Source organism: Nestor notabilis, unplaced genomic scaffold, assembly GCF_000696875.1.
Source record: "Nestor notabilis isolate BGI_N333 unplaced genomic scaffold, ASM69687v1 scaffold7562, whole genome shotgun sequence".
NCBI lineage: Eukaryota > Metazoa > Chordata > Aves > Psittaciformes > Psittacidae > Nestor > Nestor notabilis.
In genome coordinates, this window is record NW_009917118.1 from 59,444 (window position 1) to 82,120 (window position 22,677).

The window sequence follows — 22,677 nt, forward strand, 5'->3', positions numbered from 1 at the left end:
AAGCCCCTGAGGATGGCAGGAAGTGTGCTGATGTTTGATTTAGTGTAAGGCAATCCTGTGAGGAGCAGGGAGTTGGACTCGATGATCCTTATGGGTCCCCACTTGAGATGTTCTGTGATTTGAACCCCATATACTCTTTCCAAGGAGAAAGAAACTGGACATACATAAGCATCACTTGAAAGCTCAACCACCTCACATCAATTCTAAATATTATTTCTAATTCTTAATTTATACTTTGTTTGTTTGTTTTCTGGCTAAGCAGCTGCAGTGACATACCAACACAGCAGTTACTCTGCACCTACTGTAACTCACTTCTAAATAATGTACCGGCACAACAGTAACCATTTTTAAAGGAATGTTTTAGCAGACAGTACATTGAGTGCACCCATCAAATACACTGTACCAGCACTGAGATGCTGCTGCAAATCTTGTGAAATTCTTCAGAAAACTGAGGAAGATTCCTTAGTACAAACGAACTGTGAAGTTCCAACACTTGGAAGTTTAAAAGCTGTTTCCCCTTTCCCCCTTCAAATCCAGTTTAAAGCTCTTTCAGTGAGCCCTGCTAACTCCTGTGTAAAGATCCTTTTCCCGCTTTGAGAAAAGTGTACCCCATCTGTCACCAGCAGGCCTGGTGTCATGTAAAACGACCCAAAACAAAACAATTCTGCCAGTGACACCAGGCTAGACCCAGCCATTGATCTCCTGGCTCTTCCCGTTTCTTCCCTCATCATTCCATACAACTGGAAGGATAGAGGAGAACACTACTTGTGCTCCTGACCCCTTAACACTTGTCCCAAAGTCCTGAAGTCTCTCTTGATTGCCCTCAGACTTCTACTGAAACATTTAAGAGTAATTAGCATTTAAACTGAACCCACTCTTTAGGTGTTCCATCTAGCAGAACATTTCTGAAGTAAGCAAGATGCCTATCAACTTCCAAAAATGAAAAGTGTGCTGCTTTGGAAAACTATTGTACTGCTAAAGAAATTAACAGGTTCATCCAATTCTCTGTATAGTTGTAAAAAGCAGTATTTGAAACACTAAAATTGCAATCACAACAGAACTATACCTTACTTTACAAGACTATTTATAAACGTCTGTCTCTTGGGATCAATACCTTATGAAGCTCCTCCTTTTCTTGCCGCAGTACTCTGCACTGTTTTTCTAGTCCTTTCAACTTGTGTATTGAGTCTTCATGTTCTTGTCGAAAAGCCATTGCATCTGCAAGCTGTCCTTCCAGTTTACTTATATCTGTAGATTAATGCATATCAGAGATAACTGGTCCCAGATTTACATCAATAAAGCAAGCAACATTACTCAAGCAAACTGACATCACTTTGCTCAGAAAATCAACTTCTTTCCTGTTCCCACCATTCTAGACTGTTTAAGGTAATCTTGGGGCACTGGCACCTCCGAATAATTAGAATTTTCCCAGCCTATTAAAGAAATCCTCCTAAAGACTGTGATCTCTAAGTGTAAAAGCCTTAGCACAGGACTTTGTTTTGGTTTTAAGGAATACAGCGTCTAGCCCTTGAAAACACTGAAGTAAACCTGAGCTGCTCTAATTCCAGTTCTAGTAATTTGTCTCATAAATAGTTTTCATTATATAGCAAGCAAGGCTGCAGTCAGTCATTAGTGCATCCAGCAAGACAGGAAAAGACTATTTCCCAGAGTAAATAAGAACTAACAATCTGGGAAGGAAACAGAATCCTGCATGAGCAAGGCTGGAGACCCAACTGACCATATCCCTGGCAGTTCACTCTCAAAGAAAATCTAACAAATTTTATTTGAAATTATCACCATTCAGTGCAACAAATGAACCACCTGTATTGTTTCTGCTCACTCTTAAAGTTGTTAAGAAAATGAACTGCCAATCTCCATCTGGTTTTAATTACTCCTTTTTTAAACAAATAAATAAGAAATTGCACAGGGAATAACTGTCTCTCTCAAGTTCCACTGATGTCTGTGGCAGAACAGGAAATTGCACCCGGATCCCAATTCAGGAATCCCAAGCACTGCTGTAATGATTAAAGTATTATTCCTTTTCTCACTTCAGCACAAACCTCCCACCCTATATGAACCGATACTACTTTTCAAACCAGACCTTACTGCTCCTTTCTATATTTAACAGGACACCACTGGATGAAGAGCTAGATAAACTTGAATCATTTGCAGAAGTAGCCCCTTAACCTACTTTGACTCAAACCTAATTCCAAAATACATTAGAATAGCTCTTTTTGGAAGGATAATCTATGTAGGAGAGCTGATTTTTACAATGCATGTACCTACAAAGCGGGTATATTGCCAAACTGCAGGGAGGAAAAAAAAACAACCCAGCAGCACAAACTCAGCATCTGAACTCACCTACGCTATACTACAGGCCCCTATAAACCTCTCAGCCAAGTCATTAGGATTCAAAACTACCGTTTTGTTTATCACCGATTTCCACTTAAAAAATAGGATGCTAACAGGAGGTTTGTACGGATAAACTAATAGCATTGTCAGACAACAGATTTTCAGTGACATGGATGAGTCAGTCTTCTCTCAGGACAGATGCCAGTATTTGTTTTCCTGCAATGCTCAATGCTTCCTAACTAATGCATCACCAGACAAACACAAAGGGAACAGGAGCTCAGAAATATTTAAATGTGATCTATTATTATACCTCCCAGCACCTATCCCCTTATGTTACAAAAGAGCAACTAGTCTTCTCTCCCCACTGTGTCTTACACCTGCCTGCAGGTAAAACCCCTCCAAAACAATACTCCCCCAAAAAAAGGAGAAATAAGGAGAACAGGATCTATTGAGATTTTTAGGGAAACCAACATCACACAAAATATTTAACTGAACCCATTCACACAATTCATCACACTCTAGACTCCCCATGCCAGCATACGCTATCAGACCAAGCCAAGTGGAAAAAAAAGTTAAGTGCTCATCTGGAAAAACTGAAATGCCTCTTAATATTGAACGAGACTCTAAAAAACCCTGGTTTTTACCACCTCAAGAACATTAATTCTACTTATTGCAAAAACACAGTACAAAATGGTACTAGGGATAGCAAAATAAATTGGATTACTATAATTACCATGCCGGAGGCTTACCTGTTAATTTGTTCTTCAACCGTTCAATTTCTTCATTTAATTTTTTAATCTCCTTATCACGGCTTGTATTTACTGTAACACACACTGGACCTTGGAGGTTCTGCATTGTCTGTGTAGATTCTTAAAAGCAGAAAAAGAAGGAAAAGGCTTTCAATAAAATACATTCCCATTCCTCCTAACGAGCAGAATTAAGAATACTAACAAATCTAAACCACCAACCTTGCAGTTTTCTGTTCAAATCCTGCTTTTCTTGCTCTAATTTCCGTATTTTCTTTTCATAGCCTTCTATTTGTGAAGTGTTCTTTAAGTCACGCTGTACATCCATGTCTTTGGTTACAGTGTCAGACTGCATCGCACTCTTTAAAGTGCCTCTATCAGATAAAGAGCTGAAAACAATACATAAATTAGAACATTTTAATAAATACAGCATACCATAGCAGTGACATGATCGGATTCCACCAAATATCCACCTTAAATTTACAAGAACAATTAGTGCAGTAATTATTACTGTTGAGACAACTGTCAGGGTAGATAAAGTTGTTATTTCCTAGCTACTGTGCATGCTGCTGTAGAATTAAGGCACCTGCATCCAGGACTTTAATGATGTAGATGTATATTCACTTTACAAGGCATTAATTTTGCCTAAACTATTGAAAATGTTAACTCTCCTATGCCAAAGGTTACTACTACCTGACAGTGAAGTAAGTGGGTAAGTGTACATGCACTGAGAGAGCTGAGAAACAAACACAAAAGTTTAAAGAGTGACAAAGATGGACTTAAGCCACTCTAAAAAAGATGAGATATGTGTACTGGGTTCTTTCTGAACTGGTTTTGCATGGGGTAACAAACCCTGCGAAGGGAAATAATGAAATAACAAACAGGGAAGAACAACCTGAAGATCAGACACAAGTATTTGTTTGAGAGATCTCTGAAGTCAGATGAAGGCCATTTCAAAGATGTGCAAAGTGAGCAACTTTGTCCATGCTCAGAACCATCTACGTTATCTTAGTTTACCAGCAGGACTTTGGAGCTAATGAGCTAATCATGAACTGTTCCTGGCACACATGCAACATGGACAAGACTTACCCTCAGCTTCTCAGTGAAGAAAGAGCAAGTTTCGAAGTGACACATCTAGTTCCTTAACTTTCATTCATTTCAAATAGATAAAATATTAAATACAAAAGCAACTATTCTTGGCCAGCATGACCAAATTATGTTCAGACACTTGGGGGGGGGGGGGGGAAACAAACAACCAAGGATAAGAGTTTATCCACACGTATACCTATGGACATAAACCTTTCTGTATGTTTAGAAAAATGAGAATTTCCTAGTATTACCTGCATTCAGGAAACAAGTTTAATGAACAACATATCCTTTGCTTACCTATCAGTTGTGTATGTAAACCCAACGAATGGTAAATGCAATCCAGAAAAGCCTGTATGAGAACTTGGTGGCACCACTTCCTGCATGAAAATAACATGTATGAAAACTCAAAAGAGAACCAATATGAGCTAAAGGCATTTGATTTAGATTCAACAGTCAAAGAGAGACAGCTAACAGAAAGACTTTTCCTAGTGTATACCAAATAACAACTGGCATCTACTCTTCATTGTAGAGACTACCATTGTCTCTGGACAAACTTTATTTCGGACTAGGCCACTTAATACAATGACCTGAATTTAGGAGCCTCTTGAACCGGCACTTGAAAGGGTAGCAGTTCAAAGCACAAGGCAACCAGTAAAAGAAAAGCCAAAATTTCAAGTTCCTAATTAAACCTGGCACCAAAATGCATGCTGTTAGTTTTAGTATGCTAGCTACTGTTAGATACATAATCAAAGGACATGCCAAAAGCTCTTCATTTCTTGGAATACAAACTGATGAACAAATTACCACAAAGCCCTCTGCTGCTATTGACTTGAATTTGTAAACTACTTCTCAACAGAAATAGAGGAGGGGAACACCTATGTCCCCAGTCTGAAAACCAACCTCCTGGTTCTTAAATGAGTGGAGAAGTAGCCATGTGAGCTCTCTCTCACCTGGACAGCTCTGATTGCAAGCTGCATGGAGAATAAGTGTATTTCTCATGACAGATTTTTTTTTTTTTTTTTTTTTTTTTTTAAATAAATCCAAATACTAGCTCCTTGGAAAGTTTTAACTAAAAGTATAACTTGTCGATTTTGGCAAGTGCCACCATTTAGAACCCTAGAATGGTTTGGGTTGGAAAAGGACTTTAGTTTGCAAATTCTCATTAGTAATATTTAAAAGCAAAGACTCACTGGATTTCTTAATACGTCATCATCTACATCAAAGTTTGAGGTGTCAGAAGGACTGCTAACATCTGGAATGTAAGGTGCTTCTAGGTTTCGGATGTTATCCCAATTAAGTCCTTCAAAAAATGCATGAGACTTAAAATCCTCTATTCCATTTTGTCCCAGTCTACGCTCCCTACTGCAGATAAGTCGCTGAATAAGGTCTTTTGCTTCTTCAGACACATCTGTAACATGGGATGGAAACTGAAATCGTTCCTAGAAAATGAAACAGAGACATTTTTAGAGAAGGAATCAATTCCATAACTTTCAATGGTAGTTTCAAAAAGAATGTGCTAAATTACACCAATAGCACTGGAAACAAATAGTCAAACACAGTTCTAGTTTCAGCAAGCAGTGGTGGAGCACAATGCAATACATTCAGTGATAGGATTTTGTCTTAAAATGGATTTTGAGGACAAGTAATCATTTCTCAATTTCCTTAATACAGATCTGTTTGAAACTAAACTGCAACTACAGTAACTCTATTGGGAAAAGCAAACTAATTTTTTTAAAAGACATACAGGAATTTTGACACATTACAATATATGAAAGATCATACAGTAAAGGCAGACCCTCACCTGCATTCTTAGACACAGATCCAGTGATCCCCTGAAGACATACTCCTTGAGAATTTATTGATTTAAACTCTTACAAATCCATGATGGTAGTCAATTCTTTACAAAACACTGCTATACTTAAGGATGTATTATAGGTTAAATACTTGTTTTTTTACCAAAATATCATCTATTATTATCAGAAACAAACAAAAGGTCTAAAAACTGTACTTACCACTAACATCTGAAATTATTCTACATAAAAATCAGGAAACCTTTTTCTGTATTTTAACTTACCACTGTTATCATTGTATAGTCAAGAAGGGCTTTGTGGTTTGTTTTTTTCAATAAAGGACAATAGCACATATATATACACACATATATACGATGTGTGTAAATATATAAATATATATTTATGTGTATATATATTTATATATATTGCTACATTCGCAACTGGTTAGTTAATTGAAGAAATTAAAGCAAGAGAGAGATTAATAATCACCACAGTAAGGGTTTCAACTCTGGCAAAAATTTAATGTCTTATCCATCACTGTTTTACTGTGAGAGCACAGCACTGTAAACACCAGCAAATTACATTCATCCTGCGGAGAACAAAGTGCAACAACATACCCTGTGTAACAGCTTTTGGCTACCTAGGATGTCTACGCACATAAACATCCTCCTAATAAGGCTGTTGAAAGTACATCACGCACTGGTTTACACTTATTCTATAATATTCAAAACGCACGCAAAAGTTCCAGCACTTCTCTACCACTTCGACCCTGGACAAACCCCATGACCTAATGTTCTTCATGCAGTTCACGTACATGTTTTTCTGTCGCTTCCACTCTGGGCAACTCCCCCCGACCTCATGTTCTTCATGCAGATCATGAAGAAGATCACTGCTTGACTTGCCCGTTCCCTTTTTTGTACTGTTACCAGTGCTACAGAACGTGTGCATAGCTGTGTAAATAATGCATTACTTCATCTCTCGGGCAGTCCAGAGGAAACTTTCAATGGGCCTAACACAAGAGTTGGTTTAATTTTGATTTTGTGATGACTGCTTAGATTTTCTGACGAGACCATCAGCATTTACAGAAAATCAGTTTGAGAAAGAATTCAGGTTCCACAGTTCAGAAGAGCAAATGTTCCTAACACCTGACCCAACAAACCTACAAAAGATGGTTCTAAAACATGTAAAAGCAAAGAACTGTCATTTCAATATCTTTAAGTGATAAATTTGATAAGTTTCTCTGTGAACACTTAATATAGCTCTTACTTCATGATTCATAATCTTCCCATAGGTTTCCACTAATGACTCTGCATAAAAGGGTGTTTCACCATACAGCATTTCATACATGCAGACTCCCAGTGACCACCAGTCACATTCAGGCCCGTATTTTCCCATTCCATCTTCCATTGCTTGCAGTATCTCAGGGGAGATGTAGTCAGGCGTACCCACTGCTACTGATGACTGTACCTTAAAAATAAGGCAAACACAATTCTTGTAAGTTTTAAGGTTCTCTCAGCAACTTTCTTACACATCACTATTTTTGATAAACGAAGACACCACGACATGAGTCAGGAAAAGAAGGAGATTTATAAATTCATAGCAACAAAATAAATAAACAATAAAGTGAAGAAAATATTAAGAAAATAACGAAGACTATGAAGATTAAGTTCCAGTCTACTTCTACAAAAAAAATCTTCTGAACACAGTAGAAACTCAAAATAATCACAGCCATTGTGAAAGCAGACAGACAAAAGGAGAACATATTTTGCCTTTGTGTCTGTTTAATACTTTAAAATTGCAATTGGCTGCCTGAAGTTGAAATTAAAAACAAGTAAGTAGGGAGTTCAAGTCCTATGCCTGAATTTTACAGTTTCATTTGAAGATCACAAAACAAGGTCCTCCCACAAGTAGTCTCCTATTTTTAGTATGTCAGAAATTGGTTAAACACTTACTGCATAACGTGCACCTGGATGCAACACAGGGGTAAGGCGGGGAATTGCCCTGTGCCCAAGTAGCAGGGAAGCCCTGACCATCAGGGCAGTAGCAGACCACCTCTGATTTTTAAGAATATGCTCTCAGGTTTCCTGAAGAGTTATAATGGCTCCTTCCAATTTATTTTGCATTTTAATATGGTAAATCCTTGGCAGGCATTTTAGAACTACGTAATGTCACCAAGAGCTGAGTTTGTGCGAAAAATGGGTGAATGATGTTACATGCCATACTTTGGCAGCACTGGCACCACTGGAAGCACCCTAAATTAGGCAAAACAAGCAAAAAACCATCACAAGTGATTTAGGTTGTAGGGGTGTATCCAATATAGTGCACAAGATGGCAGATTACCGTAACAGTGTTGTTCCATTTGTAGAAGGCATATAAAACTGTTTATTAATCGATAGAAACAGAATCATTTTAGGCTGGGAAGGACCTTTAAGATCATTGAGTCCAACCATTAACCAAGCACTGCCAAGTCCACCACTAAACCATGTCATAAAGCACCACATCTACACGTCTTCTAGGTATCTCCAGGGATGCTTCCACCATCACTTCCTGGGCAGCCTGTTCCAATGCTTTATAACCCTTTTGGTGAAAAAGTTTTTCTCATATCCAATCTCCCCTGGTGCAACTTGAGGCCATTTCTTCCTGTCCTATGGTTTCTTATTAGGGAGAAGAGACCGCATGGAGGCTTCATGCTGCACCCAGTCCCTGTCGTCCTGCTCAGGAGACTGGGTACATGGAGAGCAACTAGTCTTACTATTGAAGACTGAGGCAAAGAAGGCAGTAAGTACCTCATCCTTTCCCTCATCCTTTTTCATCATGTTCCCCCGGCATCCAATGTAGAATGGACATTTTCCTTAGCCCTCCTTTTGTTGCTAATATATTTATAGAATTATTTTTTGTTGTTTTTTATGGCTGTAGTCAGATTAAGTTCTAGTTGTGCTTAGCTGTGTCCTCATTTTGAATGACTTGCACTTCAAGTCTAGCATGGTTTCTAGGTTCCTGGACACCTGTGATTCCAACACAAATATTATCAAATATCTATCCTTTTTTAATAAAGGGTCTTTGGACAGTTCATAAAAATCCCATGAGAACTCAAATGGCCAGTAGGAAAAAAGGTTGAAGAGAGAAAAACATTAACAAGGGATAAGGTTAAAAAGTAGCAAGGAGATGAAGCTGTCAAAAATTGTAAGTATGTTGAGTTATAGTCTTCCCTCAATTTTCAGCATGTCTATAAGCTTACAACCTATCACCTCCTTGATGCACAGACAACGAATAACAGTTTTAAGTAACTCACTTAAAAATTCCCACAATTAAATTTTGCTTCATACATACTGTGCCATCTTCACTCATTTTCAGACAGGACCCAAAGTCTGCCAGTCGTATGTGGCCATTCACATCCAAAAGAACATTATCAGGCTTTATGTCCCTGTTATAACAGCAAGAAGTGAAAAAAGATTTAAATCTAAATTATTAGCTCTGCTTATGAAGATTAATCTTGATTCAGAATAACAAAGAATTTTATGTTGGATACCCACTGATGCAAACTCTTTTTATTGCACTACTTAAAACCCTCTCCTCCTGCCCAACTTAGGACTTTGCCCAAAATATTAAAGCCTTACATTACATCAGATTTTCAAGATCAAAGTTTATCTCTGAATGGTCAAATAACCAATCAGAACAATTACAGTGAGTCATGTTGACAGAAACAGATACGCAGTTTCTTCATCAACATAATTTCATGATTATACTCATAGAATCACAGAATAGTTTGGGTTGGACCTTCAAAGGTCACCTAGTCCAACCCCCCCTGCAATGAGCAGGGACAACTTCAACTAGATCAGGCATCACAGTATATTATTTAAAGGCAAGAAAGATGAAAGAGAAAGGACAATCTTTAAATCTTGTATTTTTTTTGCCAAAGCTTGTAACTAACTTCTGACTTCTTATCTAGGAAGATTTTTTTAATGATTCTCTAAATTTTGACTAGCATTTCCGTTTGGCCAATATTTTTCATTTCCTATTGCAGACTTTCTATACATTATTGCATAGCACATTTGCTTCTACGGATCCCTGAAAACCTTTGCATCCTGTGTACCTGCAGTAGCTACTCTACCAGCCACTGAATTCCCTCAATTCTGGGATCAGGGCAATGCCATTTCAAGAGGACATGCTAACATTAGAAAGTCTCCAATATCAAGCCATGTCTTTCCTATTTTTACATATATCTATATATCTATATCTATATATATATGTATCGGGGTATAAAACAATATACAGCATGCTAAGGCTACTAAATGACATGAAACAAAGATTCCCATTTCATTCAAGCTCATTACTCGATATTCTTTTTGATATCAGGAAGAGAGCCAAAAAGGATTTACTGAAAAGCATGTTAATTGAATTTAGTCCACCAATTAATCACATTTTATTTCACCATTTTGTTCTCAAATTCACACAAAGTATCAGTAAAAGATCAATCATCCAGACAACTTCGTAAGACAGTCCTGATACGTACAATTTTTAATTAATAGTCTCAAAATATCCCAATGATCTTATGATATGCTTTTAAGAGTACCTAGGCAATATGTTGGGAAGGTGGTGAGAAAGGAAGAGATAAGAGCAAGTGCAGAAACCAAAGCCAACTCAGTTATGCACCAATTCTTCAGGCTAAAAATGAGAACGTCCATGTCTTCCAAGATAATATATACCAGTCTCCTTCGCTTTCTTTAGCAAACACATCCAGGATCAGCTCCCAACATGCCAGCATATTATCATGTCTTTTTCAATTATTATTATTATTTATCTGAGCTAGCCAAAGAAGATAACCAAGCCTATAAATGTGTTGATTTGTGTGTGTGTGTGTGTGTGGGTTAGATATATTTATTCAAATAATGTTATCTATTGATAATAAAACCACATGTGCTTTACCTTAAACCCACCTGTCTTGTTGCACCATAAAATCCTGTATTTCCTTTCAAATGGGAAATTCCAAGTGCCACTACATGCGCCCAAAAACTTAAAAAATATCCAATAGCTTCAGCTTAATTTTTGAGGAAGAGACTAGAATTACTAGGAAGTAGAGGAAAAAAAAGCTCTAATCTACCTTGCTACGTATATGTGGAAGTTGACAATGTCTGATTTTTAAGGTGCTAAATTCCATAGTTTCACACTTGAGGAGACTCATGAGAAAAAACATGATAGGTTTAACAAAGGGTCCTCATATGCGTCAAAATCCTGCCAATCTGATAATTTTTTTCAATACAAACTTAAATTAACACTGTTTAACTAAGGGCTAATGCTTTGAGATTAATTACTGAAACTTCACTAATACTGCTGCTCATTAGCAGTATTAAGACAAAATAATAAATGCTAATCTATGCCTGTCAAAATAAATTAAATGCACACTTATTTGTGTAACACAGAAAAATATGTACTAATCCAGAAAATTAGACCATCTCACTATACACTCCCGTTGGTAATTTTCTATTGTTAGACTTATTCCATACATTTCAGTTCCACATATTGTCAACATTCCCTTATAGTCCCATAAGCACAAGTCAAGCTCAGTAGGTGCAGAGGACTAGTGGAGCTTATATACAACTATACACAGATTTGTTTGTTTTTTAAACACGGTGCCATTCAAAGCATGAGGCAATCTCATCCAACACATCTCTGCTTTTCCTCTTTGCATGCAGATCTCCTTGCCTAAGGGAACACTGTTGCTGTTCAGAAAAGCTTAATGCCTCATCTCTGAGCTTCCCCGTTTCCTATCTATGGCTAACAGGTCATATAAGCCTTTAAAGGATACTTGAAATCCTCTCCACAGCAATCATGCTTCCTCTTAATCCATTTCCAGTTGCCAAGCAGTAATTTCTTGGGCATTCATACATTTCCTATTCAAAGGGTATGTTTTGGCCTCAAAGCCATTCATTCCTGTTGCCCCAACAGTCATTCATTCAGCCCCATGCAAAGATGTAGGCTGGTCATTTAGTCAGGCCACCTTCCTTGGAAATGGGTGCAATGATGCCTCTGGTAAACTTCTAAGTCCACAACATTTAATATTCACAGCAGTTTTCAGTTAACTAAAAACCCTCTAGCTTCTGAGTTTACTGAAATCAAGCTATAAAGTCAGCATATAACAAGACAACTGCAAAGGCTTTCCAGAATTAGGATAATTTTGCTTTCTAACTGATGCATCACACATAGGTGTTACATCTGAAAAGCAAACAAAAGATAGAAATTCTCACTTGATTAAGACTCTTGCCATGATGAAACAAAATATTTATCAAGTGTCTCCCATGCAGTATTCACAGCCCTTCTAAAACAGGTGCTTTAAGAGGAAGCCAAAGCAGCAGCATAAAAAGTGTACTCTACCTTCCTGACCCATTTCCTCTGACAGACAACAACGAATATTACATATTCTTAAATACTACAAAACACAACCTAAGTTAGCACAATGGTAGGCACTGTTCCCGAATTTGCATCCTGTGTTGAAAAACAATTTGACTGGCACGTATCTTCTCATTACAAAAACTTTTTGAAGATGACCTCAGGTAAACAGATGCACTGGTATCATGGGCTTGCTGTGTATAATTTTGCAGAATGTCTAAACATTTGCAGAGAATTCAAACTGCTTCAGACTTCTGGGTTGGCTTGGACAAAGGCAGATAAATATTCATGAAGTGAATTAAGAATAAATCAAGAAGCCTGATTAAAAATAGAAGCTTTAGTAAAAGGTTAGTCTGATAAATGTCACTGCTTCTAATATCAATCCACCAAAACTTGGTATTTAAAATGTAATAGCTTATACAGCTATTACACAGCATATAGTAACTTCTTATAACTATACATGTATTTTTTGCCCAGTGAGATGGTATTTTACCTGTGCACATAATGCAGCTCATGTATGGAATGTATAGCAAGCACCATTTCACCAATGTAGAACCTAGCCATATCCTCAGGAAGCTTGTCTTCAAACTTACTGAGAAGTGTCAGTAAGTCACCACCAACGTAGTAGTCCATCACTAGATACTGAAAAGGAGGAAATAAAGCAGTCAAGTACTGAGAGGCAGCTGTTAAAAAAATAAAATAATAAAGCTCATCAGTTAACCCTTGAAAAAAAAACAAAAAAACCAAAAAACCAAAAAAACCCTTTCACTATTTATTTTTTCCTGAGCCTGAGGAAAGTAGTTAAAAATTGGTAATACTTTGTGTTATTTTTACTTGCTTATTTAGTGAAAAAGTTCCTTTAATCATCACAGTACAGGGAACACATCAGCACTCAGTTCTTACCATAACAAAAACCAAAACCAAACCAAATCAAACCCCCAAAACAAAAACAAAAAGCCCCAACAACAAAAAGCCCAGAACAAATTCCAAGATACAGCAGCAACAAACAAGTTAAGCAGGGTGCATTCATCTCTATCTTCACTAGTGTCACACACAGAAAATTCTTTAATATCACCAAAACTCATGTACGTTATCAACCCTTAAACTGAGAATTTCCAGAGGATGCAGGAAGAAAAAAACTACAGTTAAAAACTACGCTTGATGAAGCTTAGTCTGAAACATACATTTTATTACTAGTTTTAGTTTTGGTACCATTTCAATACTACTAGTTGTTCCAAAAGTGGGACTTATCACCATCTTCAAATACTCATCTTAGCACATGCCGCATCATGGATGCGTAACATTGGTGGCAGGAACTTGATGACACTATACATTAGGGGTGCCCATGACAAATCAGAAACACTGTCAAGCCAGAGGCACTACAGTGGGAGATTTAAAAATCAAACACCAATGCTCTTCTGAATATATTTAATTGAAAAAGTAATCAGCCTCTTAGGCCAATCAGCCATTATCCTATCTAGGGAAAGGTACAGATAGGGTAACTTGAAAGAAAAGGACTTAGACTTGCTATTGGTTTTTCACACCAGAAAACAAAGATTACATTTTAGTCATTTCCTAGCAATACCCACCTAAATCACTTCAAGTGTAACGATTATCTAGTACTACCAATCGAGCCATTTTGTTCCATACTTCCCAAGATGATTTGATCCATGGTTTTAGAAGTAACTTTGCTTATTCTGGAATGAAACTTTCCAAAACAGGCATCTTATTCTTCTACTCAAGGTAATGCAACCTAAAATGCACTGTCCCTGACACACATTGATCTTCCACAAGCGAAGCAAATTAAAGAAGATAGGAACCCGAAGGAACACCAAGTGCAACACTACTAATTTCCTTGCTATCTTTTGGCTTAAAAGAGTGACTCCAAAAGGCACAGGTTTTTCTATTTTTCTCCATCTTATTCAAAGTATAGCATAGTCTGATTTTTCACCACTTATGTTGAAATTGATCAGTTCATATTGCACAACCCAACAAGGAATTTCAAACATGTTGGAACACCATACACATGCCACAATTATGTTCAAAACCAAAAGGCTACAGATAGGAACTAGCAATCATTTAAAAGGAATATTGTATTGAAGTATTTTTGTTCAAATTCAAAGCTAAGAGAGCTTACAGAGCCTTCTGTGGGAACCAAAATATCCTCCTGTCAGAGGCAAGGTAATGCACTTCCCTCAGCTCCCACAGCATTTGTAACTAAGCAAGAACTCAGCTGACCCATGAAATGAGGCACTTAGATCAGAGGTAGTTGGTGAGACCTATTCTATAAGAAAGACAAATTTTATTCATCTTCCAATTCACAATGATCTTCTTGCCAGGAGGCAATTCTCCCTTCACCTGGGTTTAAAATAAAGACTATTCTGACACTGAAGTCTACAGGAATCACGTTTCTTTCAGGGAAGTGACTACATCAAACAGGGAGAGTAGTTGGAAATCAAAGGAACAAAAAACATCAAAATACTCTCATGAATACTCAGAAGCCTGTAACAGGCTCACAGCAGACAAACACACATATGCTCTTCTTTGTGAATGAGACTGGGAAAGAAAATTTTTCTGTTAAGTCACAAGAAAACTAACAGATTTGAATTTGGAAGAGATTAAGAACTTCAGGTCCTATACATGTTTGTAATATTCATGGACTGTGTTTCACGTACACTCTATCTGCTTCAGCAAAATCACCAGAGGCTTACTTAACCTGTCTTGACTCAAACTGTCTCTGCAAAAGCTTTCCAAGAACCAGAAAAAAGCCATGCTGGCATTTCTATGTCATGTCATTTAAGAACTGGTTGTTTAGAAAACACTACTACATGGTGTATGTGCCTCTAAAAAATTTTAAAACTACAGGAGAAGAACCAGAAAATGAACTCCAGAACATATACATTTTGTAGAACTTTGTTTCTTGCATCACCACATGCTCTACTAATATTAGAGAGAATAAATCCCCAATCACTTTTAGACTCCCCAAGGGCAGCTACTACTTTTCTACCTTAATAACTTATCTTCTCTTTATATTTCTCATTCTGAACCTTTTATCATGCAGCCAGAGAACGATGGCAAGCCCTAGACGTGGGAAGACACCGAGGTTCTCTCTCTGCTTCAGGGTCAGCTTACGTGGTCTTGTATTTAAGAATCACTAGCTATAATGCACAAACATTACTGGGAGTAAGTAGATTCCAGAACCTAGTGATTTCTCTTTCAGGGTACTGATGTCCACTCCAGGTTGGAGAACCAAGCTCTGATGCCTGTTCTTGTTTTGTTCTCAGCTTTGCATTCCATTCTACTAGGACCAAGATGAACAGCACAGCTAAAAAGTAAACCCAATCTGACCAGGTTCTGTAATATGGCAGCACTCTACTGAGATGTGGAAAAATATGGCTATAAACTTCTTTAAGCTGAGCAGAGAACTGAACAGATCTTTTAGCCCCTGGACAAGTGAACCACTGGTATAGAATAGAACCTTCTGTCCAGGTTTTTGGACAAAAGTCACTTCCTGATGTTTCACCTTTTCTTCATGCATCATTTATGACAGAGTAAGATGCAGAAACACTCCATCTGTGAGCACCAGACAATTACATGAGATGGATGCTGAGTAACAGACCAAATTAGAAGGCAGCATGCAGAACCAGACCTCAGGCAAGCTGGAAATCTGACTTTGGCTGCCAGGCAGAATTGCTGCTTTCTTAGATACTGGGTCTTAAATTAGATGCTAGATGTCTAAATTCTGCCATCAAGTGAAACTTCAACATCTAAATGTCTTTAGGAGCTTCAGGAAAAGATACATATTATACTGCTATAGCTTGCTTGGAACAGATTTGTACAAGATGGCATTAGCAACACTAGATCCCTCTTTATACTGTCACCACTACTGCTTGCTATCTTGTAAAGCTAATTTTTTTCTTAGGTAGCTCCATTCTTACACGCTACTTGGAAATATGTTATATTTGGTTTAGGTTATTTTTATGTAAGTCTGAAGGCTGTTTGGCTCTGAAGGAATTTGAAATCATGAGCCATCTTCAGGAGGCAATGCAGACATAACTAGCCTTTGGAAAGTTGAAAACCTGGATCTATCACAAGGTATTCAATGGAAATAGCCTGTAAGTAATAGTCTAAGTCCCGACTACTTATTTGCTTAGATGTGCTTGTTATTCCAAGAATACTTTAGACATGACAGTCAAAATAATTTGGTTTCAGCACCTGTGACAATGTTTTGAGTATTTTCTCACTCTTCTTCCTTAGTTCCTGAACTCATTAGCAGCCTTATTATTTTTCTTATTTATAATCATGACTTGCTACTGTGGTAGTATCTAAAAAGCATTAAGAAGGTGAAAACTTTTACATTTAAACTATGTCAGCTGTTACAGAAATAGCAGGTTTGCAAACCCTGCCTCAGGTAGTCACATAGAAGCTGTATGGTTCAGTATATTGCAGTATGTTGGGACTTTACTGACTTTGCTCCTGACTAGTACTTCTCTGACCTCTCTGACTAAGGTAAACATAACTTGCATGTTACAGTTCTAGTAACCCATCATTAAAAAATGTAATGACTTTCTTTGTAAATGGTTGCTGAAGTCTCTCTAACTGCTAAAATGAATAATCTGCTCATTTAAAAGTTATTTAAATGTATTTAAATTCTTTTAAGAAATAAGCTATTTTTTTTCCTGAGGCATTTAAAGTACCAGTATGATAATTTTAAAATAAAATTTTAAATTACTTTTGTCATTTTTAAAGAAAATCTTGATTCAAAAGACATTCTGAAAGTTTAGAATAAAAATAAAAATATTTCTTACTTTCACAGAATTAACACCTCTCAAGTTATTTAAATGCAAAGTTATTCAAAACATTAAACTTAAGCATGATATATTTTATACAAGGCTAGATTAGTTAAAGGTGCGTAACTAAACCTCTATATACTATAGTACTATGTGAATTTCTCACTCTCCTGGAGTTACAGTCAGTTCCTTTGAAGTCTTTCTTCAAGGACAAAACAAGAATGTTGAAACACTGCTGCGAGGCATGAGGCGGACTGATTTACTGCACTAATATCCTTAAATGTACCAAAAATAAAGTACTTTCATAACCTAAAGCTTTTATCTACTGATGAATCAAACATACCAAATAGTTCTCATCTTGAAAGGCATAGTGCAACGTAGTAATCCACTGACAATCTCCATTCACCAAGACGTTTCTCTCCTCTCGGAAGCAAGCTGTCTAAAGGAAGAGAGCGGAGAGAAGCCATTGTCAACATCAACAAGTAGTTTTCACAGGATGAATATATATGGATGTTTTATGGGATTATTTAAAATTACTGAACAGAGGTCTGTATTCATTGGAATTCAGTCTGCACAAGTGACAAGCCAGGGAATCTCTGCAGACTGGCAGTCAAGCATTCAGTCACTCTAATCCTGACTGCAACCTTAAAAAAAAAAAACCAAAACTCCTCCCCAAACCAAAAGAAACCCCCACAACCAACACACCACACCCCAAGCCACCAAAAAGCCCACAAAACCAATTCAAGTCAACACTGAATTGTTGTTCCATAACGTATTCTTAAGAGCCAGAAAAATGTAACTTGTCACTGCAGTCTGTCGCAGAAAGATAACAGCTCTACAAACATAAGTCTGGTTCTTCTAGAAAAGACCTTTGCAAAAAGAGATTAATTCTTACATTACAGCTCCAGACACTGGCAACACACTATAGGAAATAAGCAGATTCTTCTATTATTGTCTTATCTTTGTCCAGTATAATACATTTCATTTTCAATAATCTTTCCTCTACTTCAAATAGTACACTGTAAAACTTCAGAGAAGCAAGCTCTGTGTAACAGGTTTTCTCAGCATCTTTACATAAAACCAACTTTCATAAACTTCAAGCAAGTCCTCCTTTATAAAAATATATTAACATTTTTATTGGATAAGAATCACCAAGATGCAGGACCTTGGGACTCTTCCACTACTCTCAATTCAGGCAGCCATTATTAGGATATTCAGCAGCTGCAGATTCAAGTGTTTGAGTTCTAGATAGTAATTGTTGTTATTTTTTTGTCATTGTCACTTGTCCAGATGTCTTAGAAAATGTACTACAGAAGGAATATGCCTGGGAAGCCTAAGCTTAATCATATACTGATTGCATCTTGTAAAAGTATCTCAACCATTTTTCCCCCTAAGGAAGCAAAAGTCAGTTTACATTTCTACTGAAGATGACCATACCGTGGCCACATTGTAAAGTTAACAATTATTGGTGCAGAAAGATGTAAACTGTAATTAAATGTTAACTGAGAATGGTTTAACGGTCTATGAAGGCAAGGCCAAAGTATCACTCTACAGAAGTTTGGCAGCAACAGCAGCTCCAAGTAATCCTATCCCCTGCCCGCAGCACCAGAGCACAGCACTTCTCAGTTCTTCTGGCACTACGATGTAAAGAGGCTGCCAACACAGAAGACTAGTTTGTTTATTTTTGAAGACATCAGTTCCTTGATCCAGTGCACTGTGCAACCTCAAATAGCGAGGGAATGTTATGAACACTTCAAAACCAGAAATGCTGCTGAACGCTTTGCATCATGAATTCAAAGTATAAAACTCTGTTTCTCTCCTTACTCTAGCTTAAAAGGCCTTGAGACGTGCCTTGAAAAAGTATGACAGGTGACCTAATCAGCCAGTCAGGACTTATTTGCAACTGTCAACAGTAATACACTAGTGACTATGTATTTTGCTGTCAGAACAACGAATACAAATGGCATACCTAATGAACATAAATGGCATGCCTATTTACTTGCAACCCATTTATGGATGTTAGTTGACACTCACTCATCTTTACTGTATTTTAGTGGTTTCTGACCATATGGGTTTTTGCTTGCAGCTAGTACACAAATAAGCAGTATTTAGGCAACTTTTTGCTACATTTAATGAGTCATACAAAACAAACAAACCAGTATAACAACATGCTGCTTCTTAGACCACTCGTACAGTGGATATGAAAACAGCCAAAGTCTGCTTTTCAGTGGAACTGCTCACTTAAGACGCTACTGTATTCTTACAGGCTTCATTTTAAAAACTAACTAGTTTCACCACACTTGAGAAATTTTAACACCCAGATGTTTTATGAACTTGATATGCAGGTTAGAAAGCCTTGCTTATCCAGAAAAGCCAATACAAGCCAGCTAACTGATCAGGTAAAGACAATGGGGCACAGCAGAGAAGACAGTTCATTATCCTTTGTAGTTGGGGAAAAATCAGCAGAAATAGAACTTAGTTGGACTGTTACTTGGGAAAACTGTTGCTCATTACATATCTTTCTTGGTGGATAACCCTCTTCCACCTGTTGTGCCTGCCTGACAGGGTAAGAGGAGTTAGCTGTATACTTTGAAGACAATGTGTAGGCAGCTGTCTTCTCAGAACATCTCTACATGTAAAAGTTTCAGGTATTTAGGCCATGTAATTAAATAACTTTAAAAATGACTGAAGTAAGCCAGCAATAGCTGTGTTTCATTAGACTTTGAGAGCTCCTAAAAGCATTTGGATTTAAAACAATTCTATACTGACCAATTAATTAACCCAACTGAAATCTTTGTAGAAAGGGCACCGAATTTCCGCCATACAGAGAAGGTTTAATGCAGAACCGCTGATGCAGCACAGCCAAGAGTGTGAACTCCCCTGACAGCTCAAAGAAATGCCGAGTGGCAGTGGCTGCCACCGCTTGTAAAGCAGAGCATGGTCCAACGGACAAAGTGTGACTAAATCAGGCAAAGGCTGTGGTGAAGAGGGGCTTAACAAGACGGAGGAGATTTATTCACAGGAAAAGAGCTAGTTGGCACTGACTCCCTAAAAGGAAGGGAGGGACTAGAAAGCAAAGGACAGGGGGGAGGTGGTGTCAGGAAGGAGACAGAAGAATGGGACAGGGAAGGGTCAGCTGGCTCAGCCCTCAGCAAGCAGCTAGCCTTTGCCCTTAATAAAACTGTTGCCAGTTTTGATGCACTACATGTGTTTTCCCCTCAAATCTATTGCTCATTTACCTGCTGACTTATGTAATATTACACTTGCCATAAGGTTTTCCTCATGCAACAGCAGGTATCCTAGGAATATACCACTTCCCACGGCATATTCTTAGTAGGTCCTTTCCTAATCTGTGAAGTACCCATTCACATTTACATAATTTGTTGTGACAATGTACAACTCCTTTTATTAAAAATACCCTTCTTAAACAGATTTACCTTCTTAACACATTTTGTTTTACAGTCTGAAGCTGTGATTCAAAATATTTAGTCATAGTTTCACCAGTTATATAAATCCTGTTACAAACTGTAGGATGCAAAGCTCCTTAATGTATGCTTTCTGAACGCAGGAGAAAAAAGACCTTTCATAATGTTTTTGTATACAGCTGTAAATGTCATAGGAGCACCAATCTCACTCAGCTTTCATGTAGCCTTTAACTTGCCTTTATTGTAAACAAAAATCTGGCCAATAAATTCAGGTTAAGAACTAGGGCAGACTGTCTGGTAAATGAATACGCAGTAGTGCTGAGAACAACAGATGCCTGGAAGGGACTGTCAGACTTGATTGCATTAAAACAGCTTAAGGAAATAAAAAAAAAATAAATAAAAAAAAAATAAAAGAATGAAGCTCCTATGCTCACGAAATAATTCTTCCTAATCTGGAAGAGCTTCAATGTAATTTTCCTAATGGCATTTAAAAAATTCTCTGCATTAAAGAACCATATTACTTACCTCTGCCCTTTTAAGCATCTCCCATTTATTCAGAATTTTCATTGCATAAATGCGCTCTGTACACTTCATTTTAACAACTGCTACCTGAAATAATAAGATATCTTTATTTAACAAAAGCATGGTTGGAGAAAGGCAATATTTAAACAGCTTAAGATTCACATAAAAGCACAGTCAGAGAAATACAGTTTTCAAACAGCTTAATGCTCACAAATTAGTAGGTTACTAAGGGGTCATCAGCAATCAACACACACACTGATAAACTCCAGCTTGAGTCTTTGCTCCTTCTATATTCCTCCTACATTATTATCATGTGCTTGATGCACAGCACACTATGTGTGGTCAAGTGCTTATGATCAAGTACAGGGGGATGATACAGGAGGAGCATGAAGCTTTTCATATGAAGATGCATAGTAAAGCTGCATTGTTTGCCAAGAACAAGCAATGCTTGTATGCCATGCCTTCAGCCAATGAGGCAACATTTAAAAGGGCAGCCTAAGAAAACGGGAGGCTGCTGTCAGTAGAAATACACTACATTTGACTAATTTGTTTTCACATTTCAGATTTCAGAAACTTGAAAGATATTTGTAAATGAACATGCTTTTATGTACCGTATGCAGTTATTTAAAAAGAAGTAAAAACAGTATCCATTTACTTATTCATCATTTTGCTTGAATCATATTACTATGCATCCTGTGTATTAGACTTGCTTAGACAGGTCTATTATGAACAGTAGCTATGCACGGAGCTGTACAGTGGAAGAAAAAACCAGAAGAATAAAAAAACTTCAAGGCTTAGGAATGCAAAAACTTTATTTTGACCAGGACTTGAATTTTCCAAGACCGAAACTAATTCTTCTTGTAGCAAAGCCATCATTTCCATCAAATTTTTTCCAGTTAGCAAAAGAAAAGCAGGCATCACGACTAAGAAAGGAACATTTTCACAGGACTATACATGGACTGCTTGAATATTGCTGCTGCTTCTCAGATTGTCTCTATTTCAGAAGTAGAAGACCAATCAGCTTACGTTGCTTCCAACAGAGCTCTGAATAGCAGCAGGAAAACTAACAGGAATGACATCAGCTTGCCTCTTCTGTTGCTTAAGATCTCTTATCTGTAAGAGATTCAGGAGCTACAGCAGCTCTAAGATGTTGACTATAAACCAAGGTTGGAATAGTGCAGAATCAAGCAGAGCAACAGTATACAAAGTCAGAAGTCTTGTGGAGGAATGAGGGAAACATAAGATCTCTCTGCACCTTCCCAGTAAAGAAGCTCCAGATGAGAGGAAAACTGCTCCTCCAGTAACACAAGAATTGGACATTCACATTTAGACAGACACCTCTCAGCAGATGCATACCTAAGCCTCACCCCTCAGTGCATGAAGCTCCACTCAGCAGATCACGTAACAGATGAGTGACAACTAGCATATGCCTGCATGCAGTCATGTTATGGAAACGTGCCTTAAGAAAAGGACAAGCAGGTACCTGTCACAGAAAAGACATGTGAATCTGGACCTAAACACAGCTGGGAAAGACACAGCACTAAGAATAGGCTTCTGTAAGTGATGTAGAGTATCC

The 22,677-nt window shown here is 37.5% G+C and overlaps 1 protein-coding gene across 3 annotated transcripts in view; it reads right to left on the minus strand.

Moving 5' to 3' along the window:
• CDC42BPB (CDC42 binding protein kinase beta (DMPK-like)) overlaps nt 1-22,677 on the minus strand; it is a 66,738-nt gene that overhangs the window by 31,545 nt on the left and 12,516 nt on the right. For all 3 annotated transcript variants that reach the window (XM_010024945.1, XM_010024944.1, XM_010024946.1), the window contains exons 2-11: nt 21,105-21,188; nt 17,498-17,593; nt 12,858-13,006; nt 9,308-9,401; nt 7,244-7,444; nt 5,378-5,626; nt 4,485-4,564; nt 3,321-3,487; nt 3,102-3,221; nt 1,115-1,248 (exon numbers count right to left, since the gene is read on the minus strand). In XM_010024945.1, the coding sequence (XP_010023247.1) occupies nt 1,115-1,248; nt 3,102-3,221; nt 3,321-3,487; nt 4,485-4,564; nt 5,378-5,626; nt 7,244-7,444; nt 9,308-9,401; nt 12,858-13,006; nt 17,498-17,593; nt 21,105-21,188 (1,374 nt within the window). The remainder of the gene's footprint in view (nt 1-1,114; nt 1,249-3,101; nt 3,222-3,320; nt 3,488-4,484; nt 4,565-5,377; nt 5,627-7,243; nt 7,445-9,307; nt 9,402-12,857; nt 13,007-17,497; nt 17,594-21,104; nt 21,189-22,677) is intronic.